Source organism: Cucurbita pepo, chromosome LG14, assembly GCF_002806865.2.
Source record: "Cucurbita pepo subsp. pepo cultivar mu-cu-16 chromosome LG14, ASM280686v2, whole genome shotgun sequence".
NCBI classification, from domain to species: Eukaryota; Viridiplantae; Streptophyta; class Magnoliopsida; order Cucurbitales; family Cucurbitaceae; genus Cucurbita; species Cucurbita pepo.
Window position 1 is genome coordinate 8,570,185 of NC_036651.1, and position 14,355 is coordinate 8,584,539.

A 14,355-nucleotide genomic window follows, 5' to 3' on the forward strand; every position below is an offset into this window, starting at 1 on the left:
TTGAAACATTAAGGTTGATATGTGCGGTTAAAGAGACAGATTTGGAATCTGTTGGGTTTCACTCGCGTAGGTCCGAACCGGTTGATATGTCCGAGTGGTTAAGGAGACAGACTTGAAATCTGTTGGGTTTCACCCGCATAGGTTTGAATCCTGCTGTCGACATTTTGATGCAACTTTAAATAACTAAAACATTAAGGTCAATATGTCCGAGTGGTTAAGGAGACACTGTTGGGTGAAGGGTTTCACCGGTTTGAACCCTGTTGTCGATGTTACCACAATAACTTAGGATGCAACTTTAAATAACTATTCCATTTCTATATGAATCTATCTATTGACTTCGACTCTAAAACATTAAGGTTGATATGTTCGGGTGGTTAAGGAGATAGATTTGAAATATGTTGGATTTCACTTGCGGTTTGAACTCTGTCCGACATTTTTTTTGAAACATTTAGGTCGATATCTTTGAGTGGTTAAGGAGACAGGTTTGTAATCTGTTGCGTATCACCTGCGTTCGAACCTTGCCGACGTTTTTTCCTTTCTCATTTTTTACCGGAATAACTTAGGATGCAACTTTAAATAACTATTCCACTTCTACATGAATCTATTTATTGACTTCGACATTTCTTTGAAACATCTAGGTCGATATGTTCGAGTGGTTAAAGAGACAGACTTGAAATCTGTTGGGTTTCACCCGCGTAGGTTCGAACCTTGTTGTTGACGTTTCTCGTTACTCACTTTTTACCGCAATAACTCAGGTTTGAACCATGCTATCTTGACTTCGACATTTCACTAAAACATTAAGGTTCGTATGTTAGAGTGGTTAAGGAAACAGATTTAAAATTTTATTGAGTTTTATCCGCGCTAGTTCGACCCCTGCTGTCGATGTTTTTTCGTTACTCACTTTTAACCTTAATAACTCAGAATAGTTATTAACTCGATATGTCCGAGTGGTTAATGGGATAGACTTGTATTAACTCGATATGTCCGAGTGGTTAATGGGATAGACTTGTATTAACTCGATATGTCCGAGTGGTTAATGGGATAGACTTGTATTAACTCGATATGTCCGAGTGGTTAATGGGATAGACTTGTATTAACTCGATATGTCCGAGTGGTTAATGGGATAGACTTGTATTAACTCGATATGTCCGAGTGGTTAATGGGATAGACTTGTATTAACTCGATATGTCCGAGTGGTTAATGGGATAGACTTGTATTAACTCGATATGTCCGAGTGGTTAATGGGATAGACTTGTATTAACTCGATATGTCCGAGTGGTTAATGGGATAGACTTGTATTAACTCGATATGTCCGAGTGGTTAATGGGATAGACTTGAAATCTGTTGGGTTTCACCTGCGCATGTTTGGACCCTGTTGTCGACGTTTTTTAACTCGATATGTCCGAGTGGTTAATGGGATAGACTTGAAATCTGTTGGGTTTCACCCGCGCATGTTTGGACCCTGTTGTCGACGTTTTTTCCTTTCTCCTTTTTTACTACACTAACCGTTAATAAATTTAAATAACTATTCCACTTCTACATGAATCTATCTATTGACTTTGACATTTTATTACAACATTAAGGTTGGTATGTTCGAGTAGTTAAGGAGACAGACTTGAAATTTACCCACACAAGTTTGAACCCTACCATCAACGTTTTTTCGTTACTCACTTTTTACCGCAATAGCATAGAATTTTTATATGAATTTATCTATTGACTTCGACATTTTTTTGAAACATTTAGATAGATATGTTCGGGAGACAGACTTGAAATTTATCTATTGACTTCGACATTTCTTTGAAACATTTAGATAGATATGTCCGAGTGGTTAAGGAGACAGACTTGAAATTTATTGGGTTTCACCTAAACCTGAACCTATTCCACTTCTACATGAATCTAGCATAAAGGTCAGTATCTATTCCACTTCTACATGAATCTAGCATTAAGGTCGGTATCTATTCACCTTTCCTTCACATTTTTTCCTCTTCCTGCTTGTTTTGACTACTGTTTTGTTTTATTCGCATTTTGTTCCAACTTTTAACCCGTGTAGTTTTACTCGCATAGGTACCCGTGTAATTTTACTCTCATAGGTTCCAACCTTCACATTTTTTTCCTCTTCCTGCTTATTTTGGCTTCTGTTTTGTTTTACGTGCATTTTGTTCCCACCTTTAACAGGTGTAATTTTACTGGCATAGATTCCAACCTTCAGATTTTTTCCTCTTTCTACTTGTTTCGGCTTCTGTTTTGTTTTACTTGCATTTTGTTCCAACCTTTAACCCGTGTTGATTTACTCGCATAGATTCCAACCTTCAGATTTTTTTCCTTTTCCTGCTTGTTTCAGCTTCTGTTTTGTTTTACGTGCATTTTGTTCCCACCTTTAACAGATGTAATTTTATTGGCATAGATTCCAACCTTCAGATTTTTTCCTCTTTCTGCTTGTTTTGGCTTATGTTTTGTTTTACTCGCATTTTGTTTCAACCTTTAACCCGTGTTGTTTTACTCGCATAGATTCCAACCTTCAGATTTTTTTCATTTTCCTGCGTGTTTCGGCTTCTGTTTTGTTTTACTCGCATTTTGTTCCAACCTTTAACCCGTGTTATTTTACTTGCATAGATTCCAATCTTCAGATTTTTTTCCTCTTCCGGCTTGTTTTGTTTTACTCGCATTTTGTTCCAACCTTCAACCCGTGTGTTAAAACTCCCATAGATTCCAACCTTCGGATTTTTTCCTCTTCCCGCTTATTTTGGCTTATGTTTTGTTTTACTCGCAGTTTGTTCCAACCTTCAACCCGTGTAGTTAAAACTCCCATAGATTCCAACCTTCAGATTTTTTCCTCTTCCCGCTTGTTTTGGCTGTTGTTTTGTTTTACCAGCATTTTGTTCCAACTTATAAATGAAATTTGTCATTAGTTTATTTCAAAAGTTTAAAATTTTCTTAAAACAAATTTATACGTATTTAAAATATTTTTGAAATAAAATATATATATATAATTGTTTTTCATTATTAAATGTATAATATAGCAATGACGTGAAGGAGAAACCAGCTTTTTTTTATTAAGAAAAATAATAATAATAATAATTTCTTTAACTCCAATTTATCATGAAATTATCGTGCTTGAAACTTTATAGATAAGGACACGTGGGACATTTTAGCGTCATAAAATTATCACCTTTAGCTTATTTGGATAAGATCATTTTCTCTCTCTTTTTATGTTTGGTATAAAAAAAAATTAATTTTTTTTAGTTGAGCTATGTTCATATTGATAATCAAAAACTAAATTAAATGTAATATTGATTTAGTTTTTCAATATTTGATACTTTAATTAATTATTTTTAAATAGTTTTTTTAACTTACTCGTATAACCCACGTAAAAAAAATATGGTTAGAATTCCCTTCCATATCGTAAAAAACATTTTTTAGCTCACCAGTTACAGAATAGGATGAACCATCGGCAACAAACGATGTTTGAATTGACAACGAATGATCAAAATGATATGCACATGTTTCTTTTTATAAGTAACAACATTTTGAAGGCTATCGTATCAACGTGTGAAATGGTAATTAATGATCCATTGAGCTATGCTCAAACGTACCATCTGATCAAAATTATTTGAACACGTTTTTTTAATAAGTAGTAAGAGATTGAATCATCGACGTTTGAAATGATAATTAATGATTCGTTAAACTATGTTTGAACTGACAATATGTTCCGAACACGTTTCGGGAATTCTATTTTTTCTCGAACCTATTGGATTACGTTAGGAACCCCTTTTTTAATTTTCATTGGAGTTTTGTTCTTATCCCTACAAACAACACACAGTCACGTTTCCTTATTCTAATTGGATTAGTGGTTTTAATTCAATTTGATGACTAGACTTCTCAATTGCCACGTGGCGTGGACATTTCAGACGTGTAGCCCTAAGCTGTCTCTCGAAGCTTCTTCGGAATAGTGTGAGGTTTTATTTTTATTATTAATTTTTCATGTTAAATGAAAAATAAAAATGAATGCCACGTGGTCCCATGGTCCATTTCACCATGTCAGTTTGTCCATATCCATCCGACGGTCAGAATTTTTACACGTCGGATGCATCGGACAGAGACAAAATTATGTCGTTGTGCTTTAAAACATTTTAAAAAGTTACCGTTAATTATGAACAAAACCGGTAAAAATATAAATTTTAAATAAAAAATTTAAAAATATTGTTATCTCATTTAAAAAATACATATGAAATTTCAATATTAATAATGTAACTAAAAAAAAGTAAAAAATATATTTTTACAGCTCACACCCAAACCGTTCTTACATTCGTACTTGAGCATGCTCGGTAGGAAGAGACGAGAAAGTAGATAATTTTTAGAGATTAAGAAGTGAATCAATAATACCAAAACAGTACTGAGAAGACAAAAAAAATATGATAGATTGAGAAAGGGAGATGACGGGAGGTAGATAAACGATTTTCATCCATGTACTAACAGTAAAAATATTTAACGTTTTCTAATATATGTATATTTACATACTTACTATATATAATATATAGTTCGGAGAGATTATTCGAATCATATTTGACAATGAACTCGATCACGGAATGGAATTTAGTCAAAATGTTGAAAGTCAAAATTTGATTGGACAATGAACACGTGTGAGGTTCTCATTGGCTAGTGTCGTAACTATAATGAAATGCATGACATGGAATTCTAATCCACCAAAATTATTTTTCTACCAAATTAATAATATTTAAATAGGGTAATTAATTATTTTAAAAAATGGACGTCTTTTTGTTATTATCTTTCCCGAGAAAAAGTCACCCAAACAACGTTCCAAAATCAATTTTTTTTTTTATTTCTTAATAATTTTTTTAATTTAATAAGACATTTTCTTTTAAATACCATTAAAATATATAATTTTGTATACAAATTTTAATTTTTTTAACATTTTTTTATTTAAACAATCCACTTAAAGAAATATAAAAAAAAAAACAATATTATAAACAAATAAAATTTTATTTTATATTTTCAAATATTTATTTGGGACCAAATTCCGAAATTGGATATCAATTTAAATAAATTGTTCTGCGTTTGATAATATATTTATAAAAAAATAAAAAATTATATATTTTAATTTGACAAAATAAATTGCATTTTTTTTTTAATTTCCAGCAGGATTTGAAAACATTTTTTTTTCAAAGTGTGAGATCTCATTGGAGAGACGAACGAAACATTTCTTATAAGGGTGTGAAAACCACTCTCTAGTAGACATGTTTTAAAACTGTGAGTCTGACGGTGATACATAATAGGTCAAATCAGACAATATCTATTAGTGATAGCTCTCATTGGAGAGACGAACGAAACATTTCTTATAAAGGTGTGAAAACCACTCTCTAGTAGACATGTTTTAAAACTGTGAGCCTGACCGTGATACATAATGGATCAAATCAGACAATATCTATTAGTGATAGCTTGGACTGAATGATTTCCTACCAAATCTGAGAACACAAAATATAATTTTATTTACTTACCAAAGAAGTCTTACTATAATTATGATATGCAGACTTCTCAGATCTCCAACTCATATTTAGACTGATATTCTTTAAACCCGGTAAATTAAATGTATGTTTCGCTGTAAAAGTCTTACTAACACGTAAAGACAAATAATGTGAATCATTGAAAGTACTGTATTATAAACGGTAACTCGAAAAGATCAAATACACGAATCATTAAAAAATACTATATTATTAATATCAATGATAGAAAATAAATTTGAAACTAAATTTTTTTTAGAAACAATTAATTGGAAATGAAGATTTAACTAACTCAATTAATTGGAAATAAGTATTGAAAAAGAAAATACGGTAAAAACTAATATTGTCTAGGAAAAAATTATAATACAAACGTAAAAAAAAAAAATAAAACAATCTACATTTATTAAGACACCTATTTTTAACCGTTCAAGAGGTTAAAAACACATTTAAATAAAAAATAACGAGTAATATTAATACGTTTAACGTTAAATAATAAATAAATAAATACCACCACCATTTACTTAAAAAATAAAAATAATAAATATTTGTGGGCTTAATTTCATTTTAGTTCTTCTACTTTTAAATATTTAAATTTAGTCTCGTAGTCTCGTGATTTTAATGAATTTTAAATTTAATCCTTCAAAATTAATTTTTTATTTATTAAAATTAAAAAGTGTGAATTTACGTTATTTTTGGACAAAAAAACTCTTATTAAATAATTAAATTTTAATACTTAATTAGGATTTACAACTCAATTTAAATATATATTTTAAAAATTATTTTAAAAAAATTATAAAATTAATAAAATAAAATAAATTAAGTATATGGTAAAAAAAAATGTACAGACCTTAAAAGACGTCCACATTATTTATTCGGATTTTACCCCTCACCCCCATTTTTTCTCTATATAAACGCCTCTTTAAAATTTTAAATCCACACAAAAAAAAATTTAAATTGAAAAATTCTCCTTTTTTTGCACTCCATGGCCGAATTGAAGAACCATGGCGTCTGCGGCGCAAAAAGATCGGCCTCCGATGAAACCGAGGCGATAAAATTCGATCCTAAGAAATCAACGGCCATGGTTCCGTCTCTCCTCGAGGATCCAGCGGCTGCGATTGCAAACACGCGTCACGAATTCGGTGAACACGGAGGGGTAAACATGTCCATTGAAGCCTCCGCCACATTCACCGTTATGGAACCGGAGACGATGCGGCGGATGTTCGCCGGAGAGCTTGGTCCCGACCGTGATTTCTTTATTTACAGTCGTCATTTCAATCCGACGGTGTTGAATCTTAGCCGTCAGATGGCTGCCCTTGAAGGCACCGCTGCTGCCTACTGTACCTCCAGCGGAATGTCCGCCATCTGCGCCGTCCTCCTCCAACTCCTCGCCAGTGGGGACCATGTCGTGGCGTCTAGAACCCTCTACGGTGGGACCCACGCGTTGCTGGCTCACTTTCTCCCGAGGACTTCGAATATAACGACGTCGTTTGTGGACATAGGTGATTTGGAGGAGGTGGAGAAGGAAATTGTGGAAGGGAAAACCAAGGTGCTTTATTTTGAAGCGGTTTCCAATCCGACTTTGGCGGTGGCGAATATACCGGAACTGTGTCGGATTGGCCATGCAAAGGGTCTGACGGTGGTGGTGGATAACACTTTCACGCCGATGGTTCTGTCTCCGGCGAGGCTCGGTGCTGACGTGGTCGTCCACAGTATTTCCAAGTTCATTAGCGGTGGAGCTGACATCATTGCAGGTACTTTTTTCTTTTTTCTTTAAATTTTATTTACTTAATAAAAATAAATTTATATTTTTTCTTAAAATTTTAATATCTGGTTTTAAAAAATAATAAAAAATACACTGATTAACATTTTTACTATTAAAATATATAAAAATGAAAATTGTGCTTTTTAGTGCTGACGTCATCCCTGCTATTTTGTCTTGTTTTTTGTTCCGTGACTATTGGAAAAAGTGGAAAGTAATATCAACTTGCATCAATAATTGAGAATTTTGCTATTAATAATGGTAAAAAATAAAATAAAAATATATATTTTTTTCGAATTTAAATTTTTATATATTTTATATCAGTTGAACTTTGCTCATATTACTCGAAATATATGAATTTATTATTAATTTTAAAATATACTCTTTTTTTTTTTCATTTTTGTTATTATTTGTTTATCAATATATATTTAAAATTGAGTTTAAATTTTAATTAAACGTTTAAAAACAAATAAACAATAGGTTAAAAAATTTACCATGGAAATAATTACCCAATTCAGTAATAATAAAATAATAAAATATTTTTAAATTTTAAGTTTAAAAAAGATTTATAAATATTTTGTGGTTGGTTGCTCGTGAATTATGAGTCGTTTTGCTTTTGGTGACCACTTTTTCTGAAAGTGCTTTTGTTTGTATTGTGATGGGATGAATCATAAAAGGAATATATATATATATCGAGTTTAGTAGCAATATAACGTAGAGGATTGGATTGGATTGGATTGGACGGGATATGTAGGTGCGGTATGTGGGCCTTCGAAGCTAGTGAACTCGATGATGGACCTACGACAGGGTAGCTTGATGCTTCTAGGGCCAACCATGAACGCAAAGGTGGCGTTCGAGCTCTCGGAGAGAATCCCTCACTTGGGTTTGAGAATGAAGGAGCATTGCAGAAGAGCAGCGGAGTTTGCAGAGAGAATGAAGAAAGCAGGGTTGAAAGTCATATACCCGGGTCTACCAGATCACCCACAACACCAACTTATGAAGAGCCTCGTGAACTCAGAATACGGGTTTGGAGGAATGTTGTGCCTCGACATGGGAACTGAAGAAAAGGCGAATAAGCTCATGAATATACTCCAAAACTCCACACAATTTGGGTTCATGGCGGTGAGTTTAGGGTACTATGAAACCCTAATGTCATGCTCGGGTAGTAGCACGAGTAGTGAAATGAGCCGAGAGGAAAAGGAACTGGCGGGAATCTCGCCCGGGCTCATAAGAATGTCGGTTGGATATATTGGCACATTGGAGCAAAAATGGAGCCAATTTGAGAAGGCTATAGCCAAAGTGGAAGGCAAGGAGCTTCCATTTTGTAACAATTAGTTACAAAAATTGAACCATAATAATGTGTGTGTACTTAGTACCTATGAGTATGATCTTTTTAAATTAATAAATTTAATATCTATCAGGTATCTATCATTTTCATAATAATTACGAAAATAATAATAACTTAATTAAATTTAAAATATTTTTACGGTTTTTTCTTCGACAATGAACAGGGAAAACTGTCAAACTGGCAACTATATTATACTGGCAACTATATTAGTTAATCAAATGATTAAATTTTATGATTTTTTTACGTGGAAGGTAAAAAAGTTTCGACGGTTCGTGCTAATTGGCAATTAAAACATATAACATTGATTTAGGAGTATTCACGGGTTGGCTTGGTCGGGTTGGAACATTTTTAGACGTAACAGATTATAAACCTAAATTATTTATTTAATTTTAAATAAAATTAAAATATTAAATTTATATTTATTTATCTATTTTTAAATATTAAATTAAGATATGAAGCTGAATTTCAATTTTTTTTTTTTTTGTTTGAAAATCTACGTTAAAAATTAATTTTTATAAATTGTTGGAAAAGAAATAATTATAAAAATTAAATAAAAGATATATATAATTATGAGCAAAAATATATTTTTAAAAATTAACATAACCTAATCTGATATAAAATTAAACTTTCAAAATTTAATGGAAATTATAATATATATAAAAAAATTTAAATATTTTTTAATTTATTAAATTTGGGCAAAATTGAAATAATTTTTGAAGTCCTCACGTGATATTTAAATAATAAGCCCCCAAATTAGACCTCTTTCCTCTTCCCTCTCGGATTCAAAGGCTCCAGGCTTCCACGGTTAACATTCAGCCCTCGCTCCCCACCCGATTTTCTCCTCAACGTTCCTCGAACTAGTAAGTAATTCAAGTTTCATGTTCTTTTAATTTTCAATTCTTTGATTTCAGCCGTCGTTGTCGATCGATTTTGAGAATTGTTGTTCTTCGGTTCATGATTTTTGTAATTCTAATTTGTGAGAGTAGGTGGTTGTTGCTACTGTGGTCTCTGGAGTTTTTTTTCTTTTTGNGTAATTCTAATTTGTGAGAGAGTTTGGATTACGCGACGTGGTTTGATTTTGTTTTCATTCAAGCTTGTTACTATTTTTGCTGTGATTTGTGGGATTTCGACTAGTCGTAGGGCTTGTTTTTTCTCCTCCTTCAAGGATACTGTTGAGCTAATAGATCGAGTCCCTTCACTTTAGGGTTCGCATAGTTGGGGTTTTTCAGTGGCCCTTCGCGGTCAGAGGATAGTAATTTCATGATAACCGTTTTGCAGCTGCTTTCAAAATGGGGAGATGTTTAGTGAATCGAAAATTATGATAAATTTTTATAGAAAAGCAAGACCCAAGTAGGGTTTTTGTGACATTGTTAAAAATTGAAATGGTATTTTGACAGTTTGGAGAGTTAGTACTTATTGAGTTTATGTACAGAACGATCAACTATTTGCCAGTTCTCTTTTGTATTGAATTGTTGGAAAATATGGATTTAAGACCTCCAAGTTATTTAGGAAGTGAAAAGAAGATAATGGATTCAGCTCAGAATGCATCTTCTGCTGCCGGAACTGGTGGAAGTGGTGGGAATGGATCAGTCATCAATGATACTTCAGCATCAACTACTGTGGATGATTCAAAGCAAAACTTGAACCAAGTAATCAATTCCATACAGAAAACTTTGGGTATCCTCCATCAGCTCAACCTCACCGTTTCTAACTTCAATGCTGCCTATCAGCTGCCTCTTTTACAACGCCTGTACGTCCAGTTTTGCTTCATCTAATGTCTGATTCGTTCATTATTCACTACTTGTTCCACTCTTTATCAGTGATATGTTTTTGGATTTTGCAGTAATTCTCTCGTTTTGGAGCTAGATAACATGGTTAAATTATCAGAGAAGTGCACCATCCAGGTCCCTATGGAGGTTGTTAAGTGAGTCTTTGTACACCTATTCTGGTTTCTAGCTTTGCAAGCGTAATTTTTATATTATTATTATTTTTTAACTCTTCTATTCTTCTTGGCCCATTTCTTACTTTTCTTTTGATTAGCTTGATTGATGATGGGAAGAATCCAGATGAATTCACGAGGGATGTCTTAAATAGTTGCATTGCAAAAAATCAAAGTACAAAAGGCAAAACTGATGCCTTCAAGGTAGTCTTTACATCTCTATGGGGCATACTGTTAAAAATCTACTTATATCTTTTTTTTTCTTTTATCTTGATTCCAAAGATTCAAGAAAATATTTATTGAATGTTGTACTGCTTACCATATTCAGGGCTTACGGAAGCATCTTTTGGAGGAGCTTGAACAGACATTTCCTGATGAAGTCGAGTCTTATAGAGAAATTCGTGCTGCTTCTGCTGCCGTGAGTTGAAATTTCTTTCCTGCTGTCAATTTTATCTCTACCTTCAAATTTTTCTATATATATAATTCATTTCAAACTGATCAAAATATTTTCTACACTTTTATGGTTTAATTTTTTACTTTATCTATAGCCATAAGCTATATGTATTTTCAAAGTTCGCCTCATCCTTACACAAGCATTTCTTGGCCATTTATATCTTTTTGGTGGTTTTGGATATAACATCAGAGATGTGAAAAATGTAAACTATGTTATGGTGTCAGTTCTAGGTATAGTAGGAGGATGTTCATTACCTTAATTTTATTGTATGTTAAGTTATTAAGACTCACTTACACTTTAGACTGTTCTACTACACGTAGGAGTGGTTTTAATATAAGATATTGGACAAGTTCTGTTCTGTTATTTTGAGCTTGGTTGCAGGTTATGGTTACTTTGTTGTATGGTTTACGTTGGTTTTTTCTTAGTGTCAAAAATAAGAGGAAACAAGTAGCATGTTTGTTTTATGATTCATAGGTTGATTGAATTCTGCTTGCTTAAAAATTACTTTCTGGTCATTTTTTAAACATCTCTCAAGCCAATTTTACCTCAAAAATATTTTCCTTTATGAATAAAATGGCTTAATGAATTTAGAATCAGACTAAACTATTTTATTTTCTAGTTTGTTGAGCAAAGTTTTATAATTAGCTTTTATGAAGTAAAGAACTTGGAGTACTTACTGCCTCTAATTGTATAACCATCTTTCCACTTTCGGTGCATAGTAAATATTTTGTGATATCAAGGTTTGTTGTTCACATGCCCCAGTGGAAATTAGGGTACTGAGTTTTTTTTATTACTTGGTAGTAGTTTTAAGTTTCACTATTCATGTCGGTGCCTTAGCTAAGTGTTATTGTATCATTGCTCCTTTCAAGTGAATTAAACTTATATTGTATAAGGACATTAGAACGAGCATGAGTCCTGTCCTTGTGACTTAGATACCAAAAATTTGATCGGAGCTGAAATTTTAATGCAATATCAGTGGAATACACAAGATATAACCTCTTACGGGCACAAAAATTTCCCAACTATGTATACATACGACATCCATCTTGCTTTAGATAAGAGGTTCTTCTGCAATCATTGCTTAAATATCTTCTGCTAGAGGGGAACCATAGAATCCAATTGTCAAGTCCTTTCCTGTCTTCAAGTAAGTTGGCCTTTCAATTTTTCACCATGGATTGGTGGCTTTCTTGATAAATGTCAGCAAGAGGTGTAGAATTAATTCATGCCCATAAGAGTTCAGTTCATCTTCGCCCATCTTTTTCTGTTTGTGTCCTTTGATTGTGCTGTCTAGTTGAATTGTTTGATTTCTCCCATTCCACTATCAATCCAACCCGTAATATTGGTAAAATGTAGAACATGTAGCGTTATCAGGTATGAGGGCTCTAGCCTCATTGGAGGAGGGAAATTAAGCTTGAGTGATGCAAGGTGTCTTTACAAAGGTGCTAAAACTTCGACCCCCCATCCATAAATGCAAGTCCCAAAATGAGATCATATGATTCTAGCCACCATTGTCAGATGATTTTGGTCTCTGTGGAATCGGTCCGAGTATTGGCTTGATTTGCGTGCTACTTTTGCCCATACGTTTGAGCTATATTTCCTATTTCCCGGATCATTTTCTGAGATCAAATGGCTGGATATCAATTTGATTGAAATTTGATGGGAAATAAACCTGGATTGCTATATTAAAATATGTGGGTGATAACCTTTTTAGACGACTGTTCCTTTCCTTCAACATTTACTAACAAACTCATCATCTTATAGCTTTGTGCCCATAGCATGTATGAGTATGGGAAACCAAAAACTTCCTACTTTTTTTGGAGAGCGAGTGAATCAATTATAACTATAAAAGACATAAGGATATACTATATCGAAAACTCTTGTTTTTTATTTTTTCTTTTACGAATTTTCACTTATTCATCAACATTTCCGTACAAGTACATCGTTCATTATGTTTTTGTGTTATTGCGTTTGAATTTTAATCTCGTTTCAACAAATGCAGGAATCAAAAAGGATAGCGCAATCACAAAGTATGTTGCCAAATGGGGACATGAAGGTTAAGATGGAGATTTAAGTGCTTTCTGCGTTGATTATCAGGTTTTTGAATTTCTTCTCTACTGTTATTCTTTATTGATTGATTGGCCAGCATATATCACACGATTTTTAGTTTCATTCAATGGATTGACAATGGAATAACATAACCCTTCTTTATAAACGTGTGTAAAACAGAATAACATCATCCTCTATTCTATTACTGTCTATAATCTTCTAGGGAGAGGCGTTTCGTATGCTACAATGTGACGACTTATTGAGGAGAAGATGGTTATATTTTGTGTTGCTGATCTGTATCCATCATTTTAGTACTTTGATTTCGAGTTTCTTGAGCATATAGAAATCCGTGTTTCAGTGCTTTCAGAATTGTGAAAAGAGATTTATACTCAAATAGGAGTTTGATATCTATTATGGTTACTCAACTCAATAGTATGCGTCTTTCTGGAAAGTCAAATGTTTGAATCTCTATTATGAATAATGTTTGAATCTCTATTATGACAGGGAATTCGTTCTTATTTTATACCCAATTAAGTTGAAAAGACCTTTTCAGGATCGATTTTTCTCGCTCGAAATAGGTGAGGTGGGCTGTATCTTGGTTTCTCTAGTGGGGAGACAACGTGGGATTTGATGGCGGCTAATGAAGTTATACTGCAAAAGCCACACACAAGATAAAGATTTAATGGCCCTGGCCCTATTCGTATTCGTATTCGTATTCGTTTTCGTATTCGTATTGATTGGGCCAATCAAGGCGGAGAAGAATCACAATCCTCAAATGTTGAACTTTTGATTTTACTGGGCTCAACCCCTTCTGTTTGTTTGATTCAAGTTTTATTTTATATTTTTACTTGGTATGTGAATCTTTTCTTAACTGGATTCTCACTTTTCTGTTAATAAGCATTGTAAATTCGTGTACTATTTCTTTGCCTCATTTCAGCCTTTGAATCTCATCTTTACCATGCTGAATAGGTGAAACAATACAAAAATACCTTTGAAATTTGGGTACGGGTTGTGCAGCACTTGTTGAGCGAACAAGCCAATCATATGAAAATCGAACTTTGCGGACAATCTCGACGTAGTCTCATGTTTTAATTTATAAAACGTAAATAAATTGTAAACACGTGGGTAAGAGATTTGTTGGGTGAGGTTTGGTAATGACTTAGTCATTTATAGTATATTTTGAGTAGTCAAGCATGACCGTAATAGTGAGTTCGAGCAAACGAAACGACATTTTATGACAATTCAAAAGAGAAAACACGGACTTACTTGAAAGGAAGAACATCCATAAAC

General features: G+C 33.1%; 2 protein-coding genes and 1 non-coding gene across 7 annotated transcripts; all 3 read left to right on the top strand.

The window, feature by feature from the left end:
• Positions 1-80: 80 nt before the first annotated feature.
• On the top strand, positions 81-162 carry TRNAS-UGA. Its single transcript has one exon. It is a non-coding gene; the product is annotated as a tRNA-Ser (tRNA).
• A 6,300-nt stretch (positions 163-6,462) lies between these two features.
• LOC111810859 (methionine gamma-lyase-like) lies at positions 6,463-8,702 on the top strand. The gene is made up of 2 exons (XM_023697668.1): positions 6,463-7,270; positions 8,033-8,702. The coding sequence occupies exons 1-2, from the start codon at positions 6,502-6,504 to the stop codon at positions 8,611-8,613; spliced, it is 1,350 nt and encodes a 449-aa protein (XP_023553436.1). The 5' UTR covers positions 6,463-6,501; the 3' UTR covers positions 8,614-8,702.
• Positions 8,703-9,383: 681 nt separating this feature from the next.
• Positions 9,384-13,983, top strand: LOC111810691 (mediator of RNA polymerase II transcription subunit 10b-like). Of its 5 annotated transcripts, none has more exons than XM_023697442.1 (7): positions 9,384-9,486; positions 10,128-10,376; positions 10,470-10,550; positions 10,667-10,769; positions 10,894-10,983; positions 13,019-13,113; positions 13,570-13,983. In XM_023697442.1, exons 2-6 carry the CDS (start codon positions 10,153-10,155, stop codon positions 13,088-13,090), a joined length of 570 nt encoding a protein of 189 aa, XP_023553210.1. In that variant the 5' UTR covers positions 9,384-9,486; positions 10,128-10,152; the 3' UTR covers positions 13,091-13,113; positions 13,570-13,983. The 5 variants fall into 5 exon arrangements, with proteins under 5 accessions (XP_023553210.1, XP_023553208.1, XP_023553209.1 ...); XM_023697440.1 differs by having other exon boundaries at positions 10,136-10,376; XM_023697441.1 differs by having other exon boundaries at positions 10,136-10,376; positions 13,619-13,983.
• Positions 13,984-14,355: the final 372 nt, after the last annotated feature.

What these genes read in the sequence shown, in the direction of transcription:
- LOC111810859 (XM_023697668.1), top strand. Translation starts at nt 6,502, where the DNA reads ATGGCCGAATTGAAGAACCATGGCGTCTGCGGCGCAAAAAGATCGGCC. An exon ending in TGGAGCTGACATCATTGCAG is followed by an intron (nt 7,271 to 8,032) that starts GTACTTTTTTCT and finishes CGGGATATGTAG; the next exon opens with GTGCGGTATGTGGGCCTTCG.
- LOC111810691 (XM_023697442.1), top strand. Translation starts at nt 10,153, where the DNA reads ATGGATTCAGCTCAGAATGCATCTTCTGCTGCCGGAACTGGTGGAAGT. An exon ending in GCAAAACTGATGCCTTCAAG is followed by an intron (nt 10,770 to 10,893) that starts GTAGTCTTTACA and finishes TACCATATTCAG; the next exon opens with GGCTTACGGAAGCATCTTTT. An exon ending in TTCGTGCTGCTTCTGCTGCC is followed by an intron (nt 10,984 to 13,018) that starts GTGAGTTGAAAT and finishes CAACAAATGCAG; the next exon opens with GAATCAAAAAGGATAGCGCA.